We start from the raw sequence: 20,379 nt of genomic DNA, 5'->3' as shown, positions 1-20,379 counted from the left end.
GTTGTGGCTATGGGAGAAGCAAGACCATCTTGGAGTGTTATTGCCATGAACCCTCCCATCATAGGCTCAGATTGTATACGTGTGTAAATAAATCATATATTTTAATGACCACAGCCTCTGCTGTACTTCATTCTGAAGGAAGCACAAACCCTGGGTAAGCGCCTGGAACCCCTGGAATCTCACACTGCTCAGAGAGTGGGGGTGCAACAGTATTTTAGCCTTTTAATCTCATCTTGCTAGATCTGCATGCAGTTTTACTGATGAAGCTGCCTGGTTCTGCAAACCTGAATGTACTGTCTTAGAATGCAATCCTATATCTGTTTACCTGGGAGAAAGCTCCATTGGGTTTACTTCTGAGTAGACAGGTCTAGGATTGCAATCTTAAGACTTTTAAAAGCTTTACATTCCCATTGGAGGGTTTCATCTCACTCAATTCAGCAGACACCGGCTGCTCCCCCGGTGCCTGCACACAGGTGTCTGAATTTTCCTGCATGTTTTCCTCCACTGCCAATTCCTCAGGCACTGGCTCTTCCTCTTGCATGTTCACACACACCTACAATTTCTCCCACACACCCCTCTTCCACAACAGGCTCCCAGGGAGTGGAAAAATCAATCAGAAGCAGCCTCTCAGCTCTAGCCACCTTACATTTCCCCAATGTGGCTCCCCACCTTGTTTTCAGCTACCTTAGCTGCCCACCCACATTATGGATCTCTTCGGCCACCCCTTCCATCTGGGTGCCTTGCAGCTGGTTCCTGGGTCACTCTCAACCCCCTGTAGCAGGGCCCTCAACTTGCATGGAGTCCAAGGAAGCCTTTCACACACTCTGTTTGCAGCTGCTTCACCTCAGCAAACTGTCGCTGGATCATGTGCTCAAGCCGCCCCATGTCTTGCTGGCTTCACTGCTTCATCTATTTCTGGAGTTGAACTGCTCAAGGAGTGTTGCTGTTCCTCCTTCAGCTCTGGCACATCTTGGTCACAGGTCCCCCTCCAGGACATACAAATCCCACACCCCAATACCAAACAGCTGCAAATTTCCATGGGTTTCAAGCACTTACCCAGGCTTCATGTTTCCTGTGGAATGAGGTACAGTAGAGACTGTGGTTTCCCTATAATATATGGTTTATTTACACATACATATGTACAACCTGGGACGCGGGTGGCACTGTGGTCAAAACTGCTGAGCCTCGTGGACTTATGAGTAATGCAACCCCAGAGTCGGTCACGACTGGACCTAATGGTCAGGGGTCCCTTTACCTTTATGTACAACCTGAGGCTATGATGGGGCAGTGAGGGGAGGATGTTGGGTAGAATCCACAGCCTTGGATTCTAACAGAAATCAGGCATGGCTCTGTCTCTCTGGCTTCCCGGCCTGCTTCCAGCTTCCAACTTCTAGATTTAAACACTTGCCGGATCCAGGAATTAGAAGGGTCTTGGCATTCAGCCGACTCCGCTGCCCATCAACTCATAACACTATGGTACTCCAAACTACACCAAAAAAAATTTCCTCTCACTTTGAAATATAAACTATACTGTTAGCATATTTGTAAATATGTGTTAAATCTATCCGTTGAAAGAGTCTCTCACACACATACACACTGAACTTTTTGTCCCATGTTGTGTCCCAGTTTTGTGACGTTTTGAATTCAAAATGGTGCTGTTTTTAATGCGGTAATTTATTTGTGGTTTTATGGCACTTCATTCTGATACACATAATAAATGCACCAAGTGCTGATAGCATAGTAAGTGCATTAAAATGCTAAGTTCCCAAAGTACTTTACAGAGCTTTGTTTTACAATCATAACAACCTGGTGAGATACTTTTGAAAAACGGGTTGTGAGCTGAATCTGGTGTGGCTTATGATACTAAATATTGGCCTTCTACTGCCTTTTACCTTTCCATACTGTTCTGGACAACAATTCCTATGCAAACCGTTTTCAGATTTGTGCTGCTGGGCTTGCTTCTTTGTTTTTAATTCTACAAAACAAATTCAGAACAATACCTTAGGATGAGTATACCCCCCCCCAACTTACACTACCATGAGATGATTATTTTAAGGAACTGAAGACATCTAGCCCCTGGCTTAATTATGCAAGCTTTGTTGTGTTTCTTATCCACTGAATGTAGTCTGCAACTTCAGTGTAGACATCATAATCGCCCTTCAATGTACATTCTTCCCAGCAGCTGGCTATGGCTGTTAGAAACCAGGTGCCTTCTACATCTGTGGCATAAGGGCCGCCACTGCCTCCCTGGTGTGTTCTCTTAGCTGTGGCAGAGACACCAGCACAGAACATGTTTGGCAAGAGGGTAGACTCGCCATCCCTCTGACAAGTGCTCTGGTCAACACGGTGCACCTTCAGAACCTGGAGAACACTGGCTCTTTTTCGTTGGTCCTTTGGCCTCCACCAACCGCTCGCCATGCCTGATCCATGCTGCAGAAGGCTGTTTGTGAACTTCTCGCCTGCGATGCAAATCGGGGTGACGTAATAGTTCAGCTCCAGCGGTGAATCCAGCTCGAGAAGTGCAATGTCATTATGGTACCTGTGGGTAGTGTTGTATGCGGGGTAGCGAATCGCCCTCACCACCCGACGTTGTTGTTCAGTGTGGTCGAAAGCATCCGTATTGTGCTCACCTGATGAAAAAAGAGCCATTGGATACACATAGGTTCTTTAAATGGGAAATTTGGCATTCTGGACTTACACTTAGTTGTCAACACAGCATGCTCCAGGCTGTGTTAGATTAAAGCAACGAGTCCAGCACTGAACTCAAGGCACCAGTGTTAAGTATACAATATACACTGAAATGGGAAAAATAACTCTACAATGTGTCGTGTCTGTGTCGAACTGTGAAGCATTGCATGTATATTTCTGTTGAAGAGCAGCCTAACAGGTTAATCATTAGAGTGGCTGTATCACAGGACTGCATATCTGCTGGCTCAGTCACATGAAAAAGATGCGATTACAGGTCTGTGTATATGCTAATCTGTGGGCATCCATCTTGGTTGTGTGAGTTCTTTGTTTTCAAGCAACTGGAGAGTATGGATATATTAATTCTGTTCTTCAGTAAATCAGCCTCAGGCTAATGGACTGGATGCAACATATTTATAATCTAAGATACTTATTTCTTTTCAGCTACTGTTGATTAGGATCATAGAATAGGAGAGTTGGAAGGGACCCTGAGGGTCATCCAGTCCAGCCCCCTGCAAATCTTAGCTAAAGCACCCATGACAGATGGACACCCAACCTCTGCTTAAAAGCCTCCACCACTTTCTGAAGTAGACAGTTCCACTGTTGAGCATCTCTTACTGTCAGAAGTTTTTCCCCCTGTATGTTTAGTCAGAATCTCATTTCTTGTAACTTGAAGCTATTGGTTCAAGTTTGATTGTCTTTTGAATATTTTAAGTTATCTGTTTCTTATCAACAATTTAGATGTTTTGTTTAGATTTTTATGGGCTGCTTAGAGGTTGTCTTACAATCAAATGGCACATTAACTTTGTTAAAGGAAAATAAATAGATGGACATAAATAATGATCCCATGGAAAGGGAAAGTACTTTGTACGTGCTCAATGGCATTCTCTCCACCCCACCCCACCCCAAAGTCTAGGAACAGAATAAGGCCCCTAATAAACCTGTATCCAGCTTTATCATTCTACCAGCCCTCCTGAGACTCTAGGCAAAAATGAAGCCAAAGGTAATTCCAGCCACACCTCAAAGTTGTTTTATCACTTACCTGCCACAACAGTGTGTAGCCCATACCCGATGCAGTGTGCTGCGGTGGCAATCCACTTCTCATTGATGATTGTGCCTCCACACAGTTCTTTTCTCTCGTAGCTGAGCATATAAACCTGCGAGCGAAGGAAACAGTATGAGATCAGGATCGACCCCTTAAAGTACATATGCAGTTACAGCCCAATGGTAGTGTTAATGGCAGCTGCCTCTAGAGGGCAGCAAAGGCTGGATGGTGCAGCAGCACGCTGAAATTTATCAAAGAAGAAATGGAAGAGAACCCAAACAAAAGACTGAAAAAAACAACAACAGAGAGAAATACAGTAGCAGGTAAAGTGTATTTACTTATGCCTACATGCATAGAAATGAAGAATCAGGAAGGCTTGAGTGAATGTTTCAGGATACAATCCTATGCAGATTTGCCTGGCAGTAAAGTGAAGCAATTTAGTTAAAATGTAGAATTCTCTCCCGCAAGAGGCTGTGATGGTAGGTTATGTCATTTTAGGTAGGGAAACTTAATTTTTGCCAATTTCTTCAGTGAGGTGTCTGAAAAATACATTTTTGGGTGTGAGGAATTCAATTCTGCTGTTATTTTTGTGACTGGGCAAGTCTACATTTGAGGAAGAAGCACATAAACTGCTTTCAGAAAACCAAAGAATTTTAATCTGACCTTCTGAAAATGTCAGGTAATGCTAAACAACAGCAACAATTTACTGCAAGTATTTGGCAATCATTTTAATGATTTCTATGCAATTTTACACACATTTTACTTGCCAGGCAAAACTAAATTATATTAATTTAACCAAAATAACCTTTGAATTCCAAAGTCATTGTCAGGGAACTGACATCAGAGCGAGCAGAGCGAGAGGCGGAGGCAGGGCTCCAGAGCGATGCCGGAGAGGGGACCAGCAGGGGGGAAGGAATTCAGCATAACACCAGTAGAGAAGAGAGGGAGATGGAGGAATTGGTGACAGGGCTCCAAGACCCTTCACCCAAATCTAGAGGAGAGAGCGCTGGCACGCCCCTGCCTTCCCCTCACTTGCGCAGACGCGTTCCGCGCAGGGAACATAGGAGGAGACTTGGGGTCAAACAGCTTTTATGCTGGAAGAGGTTCAAGAAACGCCCACTGACGGATTCTGCAGGTGACTAACAGGTCACGGAGGGCGAGCTCTAACCCTAAACATGGTTGAGCAAACAAACTGACTAAACTGAAGGCAATTTACGCACAAGTAACCCCTTACAACCATTACAGTCATGTTACAACTTTTTAGCACCCATCATTTTTGGAATTTGAAAGTTGAAAAATTCAACTGGTCTTACATAGGCACTAACTTGGATTTCAATTTCTATACCACCCTTTATCAAAAGGTCCCAGGGTGGTGTACAACATTAAGAACACATTTCATGGAGCATAATTAAAGCAAAAATAAAAAGCATAGTAATAGCATAATAATAAAATAATAATCATAGTATCAGTCTCCCTCACCTCACAACTTTAACACACCATAGAGTATTTAATGGCCAAAGGCCTGGGTAATGTTTTGTCTGGCATCTAAATGTGTATAATGAAGGCACTAGCTGAACCTCCTTGGGGAAAGCATTCCACAGATGGGGAGCCACTGCAGAAAAGGCCTGTTCTCATGTTGCCACCCTCCAGACCTCTCAGGGAAGAGGCATACGAAGAAGGGCTTCAGAGAATGATCTCAGGGTCTGGGCTGGTTCATATAGAGAGAGGTGGTCCTTGTGGCATAGGAGTCCTGATTTGTTTAAGGCTTTACAAGTGAGCACCAGTACTTTGAATTTGGCCTGGAAACTAACTGGCAACCAGTGCAGTTGTGTCAGGATTGACATTATATGCTCAAACTGTCTTGTTCTGGTGAGCAATTGAATTCTGCACCAGCTGAAGTTTCCGAACTGTCTTCAGGGGCAGCCCCATGTATAATGCATTGCAGTAATCCAAACTCCTTTTACCCTTGTCATGTGGTTCCCAGACGATTGCCCAGAAGGGAATGTGTCCCTAAGACTGAAAAATGTTTCCCACCCCTTTAACTAGAGGGAACGGTTCTCCTGTAGATTGACTGATGGGGGCCTTCTATAGCTACCACATTTACAAAACAGCGAACTCTTGTTGCATTACCTGCCATGGAACTTCCCCCTTCTTGCTGTTTGTGCTGATTGGCCTGGGAGGCGTTGGTTCCACAAGAGCAATCTGGGCTTTATTGACAGACACGTCCCTGGGGTCACTGGTAGCATTGCTGCTTCTGTTCTTCGCTGCCTCTGGGGCTCCAATCCTCCCGCATGGAAAGGGCACTGTGGAGAAACTACAAAATCACTCATGTGCTGGAAAGTAGGCTCCGGTGCACAAGCGCACCTGCCAGAATTTGATTAGCCTTTCCTTGATGTGAGGCTGCTGCTGCAAGCATCATCGGATCACTCGTGTGTCCCCTTTTCAAGGGTAAGCCATAAACTTAACAAGGTGCTTTGTGTCAAATTGGACCATTGGATCAGGTCCATATTGACTGGCAACGGCACTCCAGGAATTAAGACAGGAGGCATTTCCAGCACTCCTGGGACACGATCGGGAACGGACATAGGACTTTTGCATGCATCACAGGTGTTCTGCCACCGAGCTAGGGCTTTCTCCATTTGTCCATTGGGTTCACTCAGTCACCTCCACTGACTGAGACATAGTAGGATATACCAGAGATTGAAGCTGGCACCTACTGAATGCAAGACAGGTGTTCTACCATGCAGCTATGAACCAAAGCAGCTCACAACAATGCCGGAAAATAATCCAGTAGTAAGGAAATCCATTGCAGCACATTGCAGTTGGAACGTATCAGCAAGATTTAAAATAAGCACAGACTCAACATTACCACAGGCTGTCTCACATTACAGTATACTGCATACCACCAAGACTGAGCAACCCACTAGCAATTCATACTAAAGTTTAATGATAAACATACTGTTATGTACTGAGTTGAATAGGATCCAAAATGCAGCAGTCTGATTGGTCCTAGAACAATAGGATTCAGAATGCAGCAGTCTGATTGGTTCTAGAACAATGCAGTAGTATGATTGGTCCGCAGGAGCCACCCAATCCAGCTCCAGGTGGAAGTGAATCCACAACCTGATTGGCCTACAGGAGAATCCCAGAATTAGCCAATCACATGCAGCCCATTGTGTAAATAATGTATATAAAGCTGATATTGTGGGGGAACTTCCATTTTTCCTCCTCACCACTATGAGCTGAATAAAGAGCATGGAATCCACTCTCGACTCCGAGTATATTTCACATACCAAGACAAAAATATAATTAATAGCAAAATAGTACATCAGCCTGAGATCTAAGAAACACCCCCCCTGACTTCTCACTTGTTTTTTTAAGGCTTCTTTAGCACTTCATGAAGAGGCAGGAAAAAGTAAAGCCTCCCCCCCCATCCCACCCCATCCCATCCCATCCCAGATGCAACTGACTAGCAAACCTTCTGGTATGACAACTGCAGGTAACTATTGGCTAGTACCCATTCCACCCAGATTTGGATAGTCTGCAAACAAATCCCTCACCTGGGAGGGAAGAACCTTTTATTTCAATGGAACCTGTTCCCACCAGGTTTGGAGTTTTATTCTGCTAAAAGGATAGAAGATTCATAGGTCAAACATTACTAAACAGTGCTCAAATCTTTTACCTGTTGGTTCACAGCTCTTCTGGTCTTCCATCAGTCTGTACCCAGGAGCACAGGAACAGACTGCCTTCCCTGTAGGGCCATTCTCACATATCTGCTTGCAACCTCCATTCTTCGCTGAGCATGTAAGGTCTGATTGGGGGGGGGGGTTGAAATTAAATTGAAATTTGCTTGAAACTTGCCAAAATACAAGACCATACTTGTGGCATGAAACAGGTGCAACAAGGATGCCCCCAAATCAACCACATTTTTGATCTGGTTCACACTGGCATGGTAATCTCATGATCTCCATTTAAAACTTGCATTTCATTCTGTTGGCTCAAGGCAACATACATGGTTCCTCCTCCTCAATTTTAACCTCACAACCCTGTAATTTAGGGCTAGTCAGTGTGGTGCCCTCAAGGCACTGTGGAACTCATCACCTCTGGCCAGCGTAGCCGATGGGAGTTGGAGTCCAACAACATCAGAAGAGCAAACACTTTATTTGTGGACAATGCTTTAAGAGACTTTGATAACTCAAGATTGTGGGAATTCAGATTGAGTCAGTAAGGTCTAAAACCACAGTTTACAGGTATCATAGGTACTGGATCAGACCCTTACTGCAAAAGAACACCCCACTCCTCCTCAACTTTATTGCATCATCATATCATTGAGATCTAAAAAATTGTCTTATGCTGATGACATCATTGGCACAGATCCACAGCCTGTAGTATAGCAGCAAATTCAGAAGCGTAGGGTCCCTTTGTGATAGTCACACCCTGCCCCTCAGAGCCACACCCCCTTCTAAGATTATACCATATTCTAAGACTATACAATAATCTTATAATTATACAATGATAATAATTAGGGATGCATTGAAAAATGATCAGTGCAGATAGCCATGTATTGCCTTTCAGATGGATCTACTCTTCTCTGTGCCGGTACATGGGCAAATGATTTGGAATGCTCCAATAACTTCTTTTGGAATGGCTTACTGTACGTTGTTGTTTTAAGTTCCATTATGCATAGAAGAACTTGCACACCATTCTCTTGCAACCGAAGCACCTGTCGTTTTCAGTGTTCCTAAATACTCGGCTTTGGAGCATGCAGAACAATTCCTCCTTGTGGCACTTCAAATATGAAACAGCCACCCGGGAGAGGTCCACCTTTTAGCATTGCTGTTCACTTTTTAGTGTGTTGTAACAGCCCAACTTAAAAAAGAACACCTTAACTTGTTTAGGTTGCCATTATTATTATTATTATTATTATTATTATTATTATTATTATTATTATCATCATCATCATCATCATCATCATCATCATCAAAGGTAAAGGTAAAGGTAAAGGACCTCTGGACGGTTAGGTCCAGTCAAAGGCAACTATGGGGATGCGGTGCTCATCTTGCTTTCAGACCGAAGGAGCCGGCGTTTGTCCACAGTTTTCTGGGTCATGTGGCCAGCATGACTAAACCGCTTCTGGCACAACGGAACACCATGACGGAAACCAGAGTGCATGGAAACACCGTTTACCTTCCTGCCAGAGCGGTACCTATTTATCTACTTGCACTGGCGTGCTTTCGAACAGCTAGGTTGGCAGGAGCTGGGACAGAGCAACGGGAGCTCACTCTATTGTGCAGATTCCAACCGCCAACCTTCTGATCAGCAAGCCCAAGAGGCTCAGTGGTTATTTAGTGGTTCCAGGCAACTGAGCACCCATTCCCCATTAACATACCAATCTCACAGTTCCTTCCTTCATATCCATCTAGGCACAGACATTGGTAGTCATTGGGTTTGCATTGACATGTTCCACCATTCATGCATGGCCTTGACTTGCATCCCTCGCCACCTTGGAAATAAAGATTCAATTGTAACTGTAACTAATTCATGAGTCATATTGTGATCTACAAATGGCTATCAATGCATTTTACCGCAGAAGCAAAAGATAAAAGAAAACGCAGGGCAGTGAGTCAGGAGCAGCATGCCCCCCCCTTCTCCTCCAGCCCCACTGCAAGGAGGACATTGGAAGTGTGCACTCCCTGCTTAATGCTAGCTATGGTTTAATGTCACATCCAAAAAAAGAGATAGCTGTGGTTGGCTTAAATGATGCCTTATTATTAAAAACAAGTCAGAAATCAAACTGTGGTTTAGTATCTGGCTTTTTTCAGCAAAGCAGAGTTTAAACTAATTGTCATTTCTTGTTTGGATGCAATGAGAAACTCTGGTCAGTTTAAACCAGCAAGCAGATTCTTCCAGTCCCCTCCTCTTCGAAGGAGAAGAGAGGAGAGCATAAGAGCTCTAGGTTCAAGCTGCTTCACTCATGTCATGCTAAATTATGGTTTAGTGATGGGCTTAAACTTCTCATTAATCAAAGGAACCTCTGCTCTGGTAAACAAATCTGGGGAAAAGGGACATCAATGGAGGAATCTAGCAGAAACAGAGTCTATGAACCCTTATAGTTTCAAGGGCAGTGGCGTAGCTAGCTGCTTAGGTGCCCAGTGCGGCACGAGCCACCCATGGGGGCGGGGTGAGTTGCGTGAAGCCTCTCCGTCGCCGCCCCTCAGCTGAGGGAGAGGCAGCGGGGAGATGCAAGCCCCATGCTGCTGTTTCAGGCAGCACAGAGCCTGCAGGCGCCCAAGCCACCACATCACTCCCAGGAGAGTGCACTCTTCCCACCTTGGATCAAATCTATGCTTCCAGGTGCTATAAGAAAGCTGCAGAAATAGCGCAGGATAGTGCACACCCTGGAAATGATCTCTTTCAGCTTCTGCCTTCTGGAAGAAGGTACAGGGTTATAAAGACTAGGACTAGCCGCCTGAGAAACACTTTCTATCCAAATGTGATTTTAGTTTTAAATGCAGTGTAAGGCGTCTCTATGGGAGTGTATTGTATTTTAAAAATGGGGTATCAGAGTTTTTTTGGGAGCTAACTAAGTTGGGATAGCTGGGATAGCAGGCTTGTTGGTTTTGAATGTCTTAGGTAGATTCCCCCCCGCCCCGCCCAATTTTGTTGTTCTGTATGGGACAATGACAATAAAGATTATCGTATCGTATCATATCGTATGGCTCAGGCATGCTGCAGGCCCCCTGGTAAATGCCGGCTCCCGCGGTGTGGCGCCCAGTGCCAGCTGCATTTCATTAAGTTTCTTGACTGAACTAAAAGTTTCATGAGGCCAATTTTTAAAAACTCATATTTTTGTCATCCCCCTCAGTGACGACACCCAGGGCGGCCTATACCCACTGCACCCCTTCCTTCCGCCACTGTTCAAGGGATGAGTGGTTGCGTATGCGTCAGTCTTTGCTGTCTCCACCTATTGTCAAAAATAGTTCAAAGCAAATCCATGGAAGTGTAGCTATCATTGTTGAAATCCAGTGTGATGCTATCCAGTGTGATGATATTCAGTGTAATATTAAAGACCCAAGCTTCTTCCATGTAATAGATAGAACAGTTCAGTGGTCTGTGGGCTGCTATTTGATGAACGCAGAATATTGTGGCAGCCTGTGATAGCCTGGTTCGCTCCAGAAACTGTGGACCAAAAAACTCATTGGCCCCACACCATGCCAGCTGCGACTGATGGAAGTTGGTGTCCAAACCATCTGGCTAGTGAAGGCAATTGGTGGGTGAAGGTAGCTGGGTTGGCGAAGGTAACCAAAGTCAGACAAAAAGATACTGCTTACCATAAGCGTATGTATTCCAAAATCTGATCTAGAAGAAAAATTATTAACATTAACCTCAATGGTAAATGCAGGCAGAGAAACAGCAAACAGGTTTATAGAACATTTGTATTACTTTAGTATTGACATCCAGGCATTTCACAAGCATTTTGGCAGGTTCACACCATAGGTCAGCACTGCCCATCTGTTCTGAAATATGTCCCAGAGTAGTTTAACAATCAGTCCCTCTTCCAGGGAATTCTGGGAACTGGAGCTCTGGGAGGGGAACAGGAGCCTCCTAACAACTCTCAGCACCCTTCCCAAACCACAGTTCCCAGAATGCTTTGGGGGAAAGCCATGACTGTTGAGGGGCTGTCCTGGTGCTTCAAGTGCCTGCTGTGGATGTGGTCCTAGTTGCGTTTAGTAAAGAAGATTGCTAATATTCCCACCCACCCACCTGCTCATTCGCCAAAGCACTCAGTGACCAGCATTTGAGATCTCACAATTACCGTTTGCAAGTCGTCTTCAAAGACTTCTCTTGCTTCCTCATAATCACATACTTCCTCAATACATTCACGCTCAAGGTTTCCTTGCAGAATTTCTTCCAGTAAGCCAGTATTGTGCCTCTTATGTCGGTGCAGTAGAGCATTTGCCTCATTCTTGTCAACAAAAACTTAAACATGAAAAGAAATTAGAAATCCACTGAGAAGGCTGCTACCAATGTTGTCCACCACCAACACCCTGTCCCTCGGAGTTGCATGAGGGGGAGGGGGCCTCCCTGCCCTCTCCATTGCATCACTGGTGCTGCTCCAGCCCTGTATTCCCAGCACTACCAGGCCATGCTGGGAATCGAACCTGGGATGTCCCATTATCACATTCTAAAGTACAGTGGTACTTCGGTTTACAAACCTAATCCAGTCTGTTCTTAACCGTTCTTAAACCGAGGCGAGCTTTCCCTAATGAGGCCTCCCGCAGCAGGTGCCCTTCCACCATTCGGATTCTGTTCTTAGACCGAGGTAAAGTTCGCAAACCAGGACACTACTTACGGTTTTATGGAATTTGTAAACTGAATCGTTCTTAAACAGGACTGTTCTTAAACCGAGGTACCACTGTAGTTGTGTTCTATGTTATTAATCAAGCACTTCTAGGAGCTTTTTTGTTTTGTTTTCCAATGTAAAGGTAAAGGGACCCCTGACCATTAGGTCCAGTCGTGACCGACTCTGGGGTTGTGGCGCTCATCTCGCTTTATTGGCTGGGGGAGCCGGCGTACAGATTCCGGGTCATGTGGCCAGCATGACTAAGCCGCTTCTGGCGAACCAGAGCAGCACACAGAAAGGCCGTTTACCTTCCCACCAGAGTAGTACCTATTTATCTACTTGCACTTTGCCGTGCTTTCGAACTGCTAGGTTGGCAGGAGCAGGGACCAAGCAACGGGAGCTCACCCCATCGCGGGGATTTGAACCACCGACCTTCTGATCGGCAAGTCCTAGATTCTGTGGTTTAACCCACAGCACCACCTGTGTCCCTTTTCCAATGTAGTTCTTATTAATTTTTTTAAAAAATCAGTGTGGCGTGAGCAAATTTTTATCATGACAGTCTGGCCCAGAGAAAAAAAAAGTATGAGAACTACTGCTTTATAAGTATATAAGAAGAGTCCAGCTGTATCAGGCCAATGGCCCATCTAGTCCTGCATTCTGTTCTCACAGTGGCCAACCAGATGCCTCTTTTGGAAAATAGCAGCTAAATTCAGAAGCATTACTGCCTCTGATCGTAGAGGCGGAACACAGCCTTCATGGCTTGTAGCAACTGATAGCTTTATCCTCCATGAGCAGGCATGCCAGGCCCCCTCAAAGTTCAGCAGTGTCCGTGCCCACATGCTGTGGGTTATGCTTGTGCTAAGCATGCAAGCCATGGGGCGTCCGCATGACATGTCCTCGCACCCCGCAGTGTGAATGCATGACGTCGCCCGGCCCCCTCAATCACAGTGGCAAGGTGGCATGCCTGTCCATGAATTTATTCAATCCTCTTTTAAAAGCCACCCTCTCTTAAAATCCTCTTTTAAAGCCATCCGAGTTGGTGGCCATCATCACTAGGGCCTCATACCTACAGGACTGCCTCTCCTGGTATGCCCCGCGGAGGACCTTACGGTCCATAAATAACAACACTTTGGAGGTCCCGGGCCTCAAGGAGGTTAGATTGGCCTCAACCAGGGCAAAGGCCTTTTCAGCACTGGCCCAGACCTGGTGGAAAGCTCTGTTGCAGGAGACCAGGGCCCTGCAGGATTTGACATCTTTCTGCAGGACCTGCAAGACGGAGCTATTCCGCCAGGCCTTTGGTCTGGACGCAGTCTAACTCCCTCTTTCCTTTGGAGAAATTCTTCTATGCAAAAGGCGGCCAGTTGGTTCCACCAATCAGAAAAGCATTTATCAGCAAAGTCCTCCCGATGTTACTGTATGGGGTTGAAATCTGGGGGTGGAATTTAAAAACACTACAACGGCTCGAGATTCTACAAAACTCCTTTGCACGAAAGGTACTGGGTCTCCCCAAGGGCTCGGTTGCTGCACAGTTAAGAACAGAACTGGGCCTCCCCTCCATTGTTGCGAGAGCCCACATTAGAATTATTAGTTTTTATTGTAAATTAATCAAAGCCCCAGGTTCCCTTTTAGCCAGGCAAGCCTTTTTAACTTGTCTCACAGCAATAAATGGTCCAAGGCCATGGAGACTATTACTGCACGCTACTCCCTCCCAGATCTGGACACGCTGTCAGCTTGGGATCAACATAAAATCCGGGCCGGGATTCTTACTAGAGACGAGGCCATGGACCGGGCACAGTCCACCCCAGCTCGCCTCTCCATGTGGCTCCCTAAAGTGAAAGTGGTAAGATCACTTGCCAACTACTTGATAGACCTGACGGAGCCCAATTTGAGAAGAGCGTTTACCGTGGCCCGTTTCCATTCTATACCCATGGCCTTCCTGCAGGGGATTTACTCTAAGACCCCTATTACTCAGCATCTATGTCCATGCACAATGAATGAAGTAGAGGACTTCATACATTTCTTTTTCTACTGCCCTATTTATGAGCTAATAAGAACTAAGCTCCTCCTCTTGATCCTGTCCACCATCACATCTAAGGAAGACTGTTTGAAATCGCTTCTTGTGGACGCAAATCCCCAAGTTACACATGGGGTGGCAATCTTTATAGTGCAGGCCTTGAAACTCAGGGCTACTCTGACGGGGTAGTGTGTCCTAGACCTGGACCTGTCTTAATTCTTTTATTACCTTTTTAACCTAATGTCCCGAGCCTATTTTGGGGCCATTATATGCTTTATATACATTCGCAGTAATATCGCTTTGAATTTTGTTTGGTTGTTTGTCTCTAGCATTTTTATTTTTATTTTTTATTTTATTTTTTTATCCTGCTATGGATGTATGCTAATGCAATAAAGGTTTGATTGATTGATTGATTGACTCCCTCTTTCTTTTTTTTGATGGAACCCCTTATATGGGATCCTGTATATAAATATTCCCTCCGCTCTTTGCTGGCCCTTGTAGGACCAACATGGATAGCTGGCCCTGGTGAATATTTGATGTTTCCTCCCCTTATGGTCTTGATTTATGGGCCGCCAGTAAAACAAGGCTGCATTTTAAGCTGTATTTTAATCAGTTGTTTTTTGTTTGTTTTTTAAACTGTATTTTATATTTGGTGTTAGCTGCCCTGAGCTGGGGAGGGTGGGGTATAAATAATTTATTATTATTATTATTATTATTATTATTATTATTATTACTACTACTACTACTACTACTACTACTACTACATCCTGTGGGAATGAGGTCCACAGTTTAACTATGCACAAACGTTCCCCCCCAACCCTTATGATTCTGAATAAAGTGCTGATTTAAGCTAGAACAGTGAAATATTATACTTTCTGAAGCGAAACTAGGATCTTTTGTGCCACAAACTAGACCCCAGATGCAAGACCTGTGCTCCTTCACGCTCTCACCCTTATACTTGCATATAACTGTTTGTCCTTGTTTCTATCTTTTAAAGTATGTATGATATAAAGGTAAAGGGACCGCTGACCATTCGGTCCAGTCGTGGCCGACTCTGGGGTTGCGGCACTCATCTTGCTTTATTGGCCAAGGGAGCCGGTGTGCAGCTTCCAGGTCATGTGGCCAGCATGACTAAGCCACTTCTGGCAAACCAGAGCAGCGCACAGAAACACTGTTTACCTTCCCGCTGGAGCGGTACCTTTTTATCTACTTGGACTTTGACGTGCTTTTGAACTTCTAGGTTGGCAGGAGCAGGGACCGAGCAACGGAAGCTCACCCCGTCACGGGGATTCGAACCGCCAACCTTCTGATCGGCAAGTCCTAGGCTCTGTGGTTTAACCCACAGCGCCACCCACGTCCCATGTATGATGTAATCACATCTTAATTACAAGTTTTTATCCTTTACCTGTTTTAAGTCTTACGCGTTCAGTTTATCCATATGTTTTATCTTATGCTAGTCTATGATCGAAATAAAGTTTGATACATATTCATATACATATTCACAACATTGTCTACAGGTGCTGTTATTATCCCTCTGTGGTTCATGCAGAAATCTTTTTCCAGCCCTACCCAGAGATGCCAGAGACTGAACATGAGGCCTTCTGCATGCAAAGCAGGTGCTCTGCCTCTGAACTGCAGCTGTTCCTCTAAAGTAAAGCATTTGCTCTTCCACCAAGATAAGATTGTCCTGCAGATATTAACCCAAGTGCAGAATGAAGTTGTGAGTTTTGTACTACTGAAATGCATCGTGTAAAATGTAGATCTTACATTATGCTGCATCTCATGAGCAACAAATGCCAAGATTATAAAGTGTAGACCTGGAGTATTCCAAAGACAGATGCGAAGCTGACGTCAGACTGACAATGCTTTTGGGGTCCATTTTTTATCCCATGCTCTGACTTAAGGTCATAATTAAACTTCCGATTGCCACCCATGGCTTATTTGCCAAAACGGAAGCACACTCTGTAGAGCCAGTTATATGCTCTTTAGTCCTGCTGACTGCAGCGAACAGGGGCTCAACTCTCCTCATCAAAAACAAGGCTACTCTGAAATTCCTAACTTTGGCTGGATCGCGTTTCTAGTTTGCATTATGCAGCCACAGACACATCCTTAAATGAATGGAAAAGGAAGCATTTAATCATTAAATCTAATGTGCATATTTTTTTACTCTGTTCCAAGGGACCTTCCTGGTGCAAATGGGTTGCTGACAACAAGGGTTTTTCAAATCTTGTTTTAATTTACCAGATTTACTCCAGAAAGGGAAAATAGAGGGGAAAGACGGGCTGACATTTTGATGTCAATGTAATTCCAGGTAGAACAGAGAACCCCCTGTCTTAAACCCTGGAGAGCTGCTGTTAAATGGACCTATGGTCTGATTCTGTAGAAGACAGGTTCCTATGTAGCTCATGGAACCCAAGATTTTAAGGTGATCCCAATTTTTTAACCCACACAAAATATCCATTTGATCAGAGCCTTTCTCAACCTCCTGCGCTGCCCAGATGTTTTGAACTACAATCCCCATCAGCCCCAGCTAGCATGGGAGGGGAGTTGCAGTCCAAATCATCAGGGGGGCAACAAGCTGATATTATGAAGGCTGATTTAATGAGGACTCCCTGCAGATATTCCTTTTTTAAAAAAATAAAAAATACCCATTTGGCTTCATACTCCAACATCAAAATTATTTTATTGATTGATGGCAATGTCTCCTGGGGTAGCTCAGGCAGTGGAGCATAAGACTCAGGGTTGTGGGTTCAAGCTCCACGTTGGGCAAAAGATTCCTGCATTGCAGGGGTTGGACTAGATGACCCTCATGGTCCCTTCTTTCCTCCAAGGAGCTCAGGGTGGTGTACATGGTTTTCTTCTTCCTCCTCCTCCTCATTTAATCCCAACAACAACCCCGTGAGGTGGGTAAGGCTGATAGGCAGTGATAGGCCCAGGGTCACAAACTGAACTTCCTGGCAGAGTTGGGATTGGAACCCTGGTCTCCCAGGTCCTAATCTGACGCTAGACTACACTGGCTCTCAGAGTTCGTTGTTCTTCATTATTATTAGTCTACACCTTATCTATGACCTCAAGTTTAATGGAGCTGCTTCCTTCTTCCTTGCATATCTGCCCCGCAAGTGGGTCAATTTTAAATCCGTACTCTAATAGAGACAAAGACCACATTAGATTAGAAATATCTATTCTTCGGACCTGGGAAGAAACCCTATGCAGCAGAGTGGGAGTTACTTCTGATGAAATGTGTACAGATAACAACTTCAGTCCCTGTTCTGTGCTATTGAAGGGGGTTAAGATTGTGCAAGAACTTCCTCTGCCTGACTGCCCAACTCATATCAGATTCAGTTGGGTAGCTGTGTTGGTCTGATGCAGTCTAAATAAATAAATAAATAAATAAATAAATAAATAAATAGTCCAGTAGCATGTTTGTGTGCATGCACACAAAAGCTTATACCCAGAACAAACTTAGTTGGTCTCTTAAGGTGCTAGTGGACATTTTAAGTGGGTAGGTAGGGTGCACCTGGCCCCTGTGCCTTTGCTTGCTGACTCTGTTTGCTTGCTCTAGCTGTTAATGAAAATTGGGTCCTGCATGATACTCCTCTGGCGGCTGAGTTTTCTTTAGAAGCTAGGATTTTAAAGATTTCATGCTGCTTGTAAATGTTTTGTCCCCTATCCGATGCCAGAGCTCCTTTCTCATTTCAAGTCAGAAGAAGCACAGGTGGCCAGATAGCTTTAAAATGAACTAACCTTCACATTCAGCGTAGAGGAGGCATCCTAGGAGACAGGCAGCAAGGGTGAAGAAGCTGATTGCCATCTTCTTAAAAGCACCACGGCTGGTTTGCTAATGAATTGTGGACTGGGAAGTCTCTTGGTTTAGGGGTCCGAAGTGCAAGTACATATTTGTTTTGATTTTGGCTTGACTCCAAGGTCATATTTAAATTTTAGGTCGCTGGATAGACATTTCAGGACATTTCTGAAATGGTTGCCCCTGTGTAAAAAGTTATTTCATTTTGTGCTCAACCCTCAGTTCATTTATTACTTTACGGTCCCTGAATGAATATTTCCAGGTGGTGCCGATTTATGCACAAGTTAAGTAAACTACAGTTTAGGGTGTCAGATTATGAGAGGAAAATTGGGGAGGTGGGGGAATGACTAAGGCCACAACCATACCAGACCATCAAAGTAGTATCATACCACTTTAAATAGCCATGGTTTTGCCCAGAGAATCATGGGAACTGCAGTTTGTTAAGGCTGCTCAGAGCTGTTAAGAGACCATGATTCCCCCCCTAGAGAACTACTGCTCCCAGAGTTCCATGGCAAGAGGGATTGTTTAACCACTTTTGCAGGAGTCATAATTATTATTTGTTTTCTGTATATGTGGATATGCAAATGTGAGAAAACAAGGGAAGCAAATAATTTGTTGGATGCAAACAGATAGAACCAATATCCACAATAACCTTCTCCAACAAACAATTGTTCAAGAAACCTTTGCAATAATGGAAACAAGCATATTAATTTTCCATTTTGGCTGTTTGTTGTAGTATCTAATAAAACATTTAACTTCCTCCAACTCAGTCCTCATTTCTGGGATTTGTATTTCAAAATGAGAAGGAAAGCTTCCATGCTTCAATAGATCACAGCCCAGCAATCCTGATCCGGCTTAATTTGCATTAGTCTGTACTGATAATTGTCAAAGGGCAGCTAATTAAATTTCAAAACGATGGTGCGTGCCCTGCGTTACTCATGTTCCAATGTTGCAACATAGGAACCACTTTATACCACATTAGACTATTGCTCCGTCTGGGACAGCATTGTCCACCCTAAGTGGCAGTGGGTGTCTAGAGTTTCAGTCTCTTGCATCAGAAATGCCAGGGATTGAAGCTGGAACCTTTTGCATGAAAAGCAGATGCCCTACCACTCAGCAATGGCCCATCCCTTAAGTAAGATTCTAGTTCTCAACATTTTGATCAAAGGGATACTTAGGCTGGATCTAGATGCATCAAAGAAATGTTTCAATTAAACGTGTCGTAAATTTAAACAGGGAAAACAGGTGGAGAAAAATGGGACTCCACAGTGCCATCTGGTGGCACAATGTTATAGGTAAAAAAGGTAAAGGACCCCTGGACGGTTAAGTCCAGTCAAATGTGTCTACAGTGGTACCTCGGGTTACAGATGCTTCAGGTTACAGACTCTGCTTTCCCAGAAATAGTACCTCGGGTTAAGAACTTTGCTTCAGGATGAGAACAGAAATCGTGCTCTGGCGGCAGCAGGAGGCCCCATTAATTTTGGAGGGGGAAAAGTGCGTCCTATAGAGCAAAAAATACGGTAATTCGTTCTGGAGGTCTGTTCTTAACCTGAGGTATCACTTTAGCTAATGGGGCCTCCCGCTGCTGCCACCCCGCGACATTTCTGTTCTCATCCTGAAGCAAAGTTCTTAACCCGAGGTACTATTTCTGGGTTAGTGGAGTCTGTAACCCGAGGTACCACTGTAAATCGCTTTTTCTTTACAGATCTAGCTGAGTCCTTAATTTACACAGGAAGTTGCCTTATACCAAGTTGGACTATTGGCCTATCTAGCTCAGTATTGGTGACTCTGACAATAAATACTACAATGGCTCTCCAGAGTTTCAGGCAAGTGTCTCCCCCAGCCCTATGTCAGGGACTGAAGCTAGGGCTTCTTGCAGGCAATCCTACAACATCTGAAGGGCACCAGGTTCCCCTCTTTTGCCCTGGGGCAAATTAGCACATCAAATGAGCTGGGCCAGTTCTTTTAACCAAGTTCTCTGGAGGCGGGTCTGTCTTCAGGGGAACAGACCATTCCCTCCTCTCTTCCTTATTTTCTTTTAATTAGGCTTGCAGATGAACTCACAACACAAATCCAGCTTTCATCATCTCCTGTCCAATATTTACAGGAAGCAACTATCAGGGAAAAAAACCCATAATCCTTGCCTGGCTCTACAAAAATTAAATTGAAACACACACACACACACACACACACACACACACACACACACGGCTTTGAAACTCTTCTGTTCAAAGGCAGCTTCCCTTGTTGAATAAACCCAGGATGCCTGAAAGATTCCCAATGAGATGAGTAAATACAATTATTAATTCATCACAAATGGTGCATTCTGCTGGAGAGCTAATAATGTTCCATCCTATTTCTTTTCCTGAAAGCAAATGCATTCTCAAGATTTTGTTTTAATCTGCTGGTAACTGTCTCATCTGGAAAGAAAAACAGGCAAACGAAACCCTAGACTCTGTGCAAACAGTTTGAGGAACAAGTTGGCATTC

General features: G+C 44.4%; 1 protein-coding gene across 1 annotated transcript; it reads right to left on the bottom strand.

The window, feature by feature from the left end:
• Window positions 1-1,961: 1,961 nt before the first annotated feature.
• LOC309334049 (coagulation factor IX-like) lies at window positions 1,962-17,977 on the bottom strand. Its single transcript, XM_081848234.1, has 8 exons — window positions 17,833-17,977; window positions 11,547-11,710; window positions 11,062-11,089; window positions 9,120-9,233; window positions 7,413-7,541; window positions 5,861-6,033; window positions 3,728-3,842; window positions 1,962-2,630 (listed from the first exon to the last, which is right to left on the bottom strand). The coding sequence occupies exons 1-8, from the start codon at window positions 17,897-17,899 to the stop codon at window positions 2,086-2,088; spliced, it is 1,335 nt and encodes a 444-aa protein (XP_081704360.1). The 5' UTR covers window positions 17,900-17,977; the 3' UTR covers window positions 1,962-2,085.
• Window positions 17,978-20,379: the final 2,402 nt, after the last annotated feature.

Source organism: Podarcis erhardii, assembly GCF_964252035.2.
Source record: "Podarcis erhardii genome assembly, chromosome: Z".
Lineage (NCBI taxonomy): Eukaryota > Metazoa > Chordata > Lepidosauria > Squamata > Lacertidae > Podarcis > Podarcis erhardii.
Note: the sequence above shows the minus strand (reverse complement) of the source record. Positions and strands in the feature narration are given on the sequence as shown.

Excerpts from the sequence above, each read along its gene's own strand:
- LOC309334049 (XM_081848234.1), bottom strand. The coding sequence starts at position 17,899 with ATGGCAATCAGCTTCTTCACCCTTGCTGCCTGTCTCCTAGGATGCCTC. Across the intron at positions 9,234-11,061 it reads TTGGAATACATACGCTTATG|GTGGCGAGGGATGCAAGTCA; the intron begins GTAAGCAGTATC and ends TTTATTTCCAAG. Across the intron at positions 7,542-9,119 it reads AGGAAGGAACTGTGAGATTG|ACCTTACATGCTCAGCGAAG; the intron begins GTATGTTAATGG and ends CCCCCCAATCAG.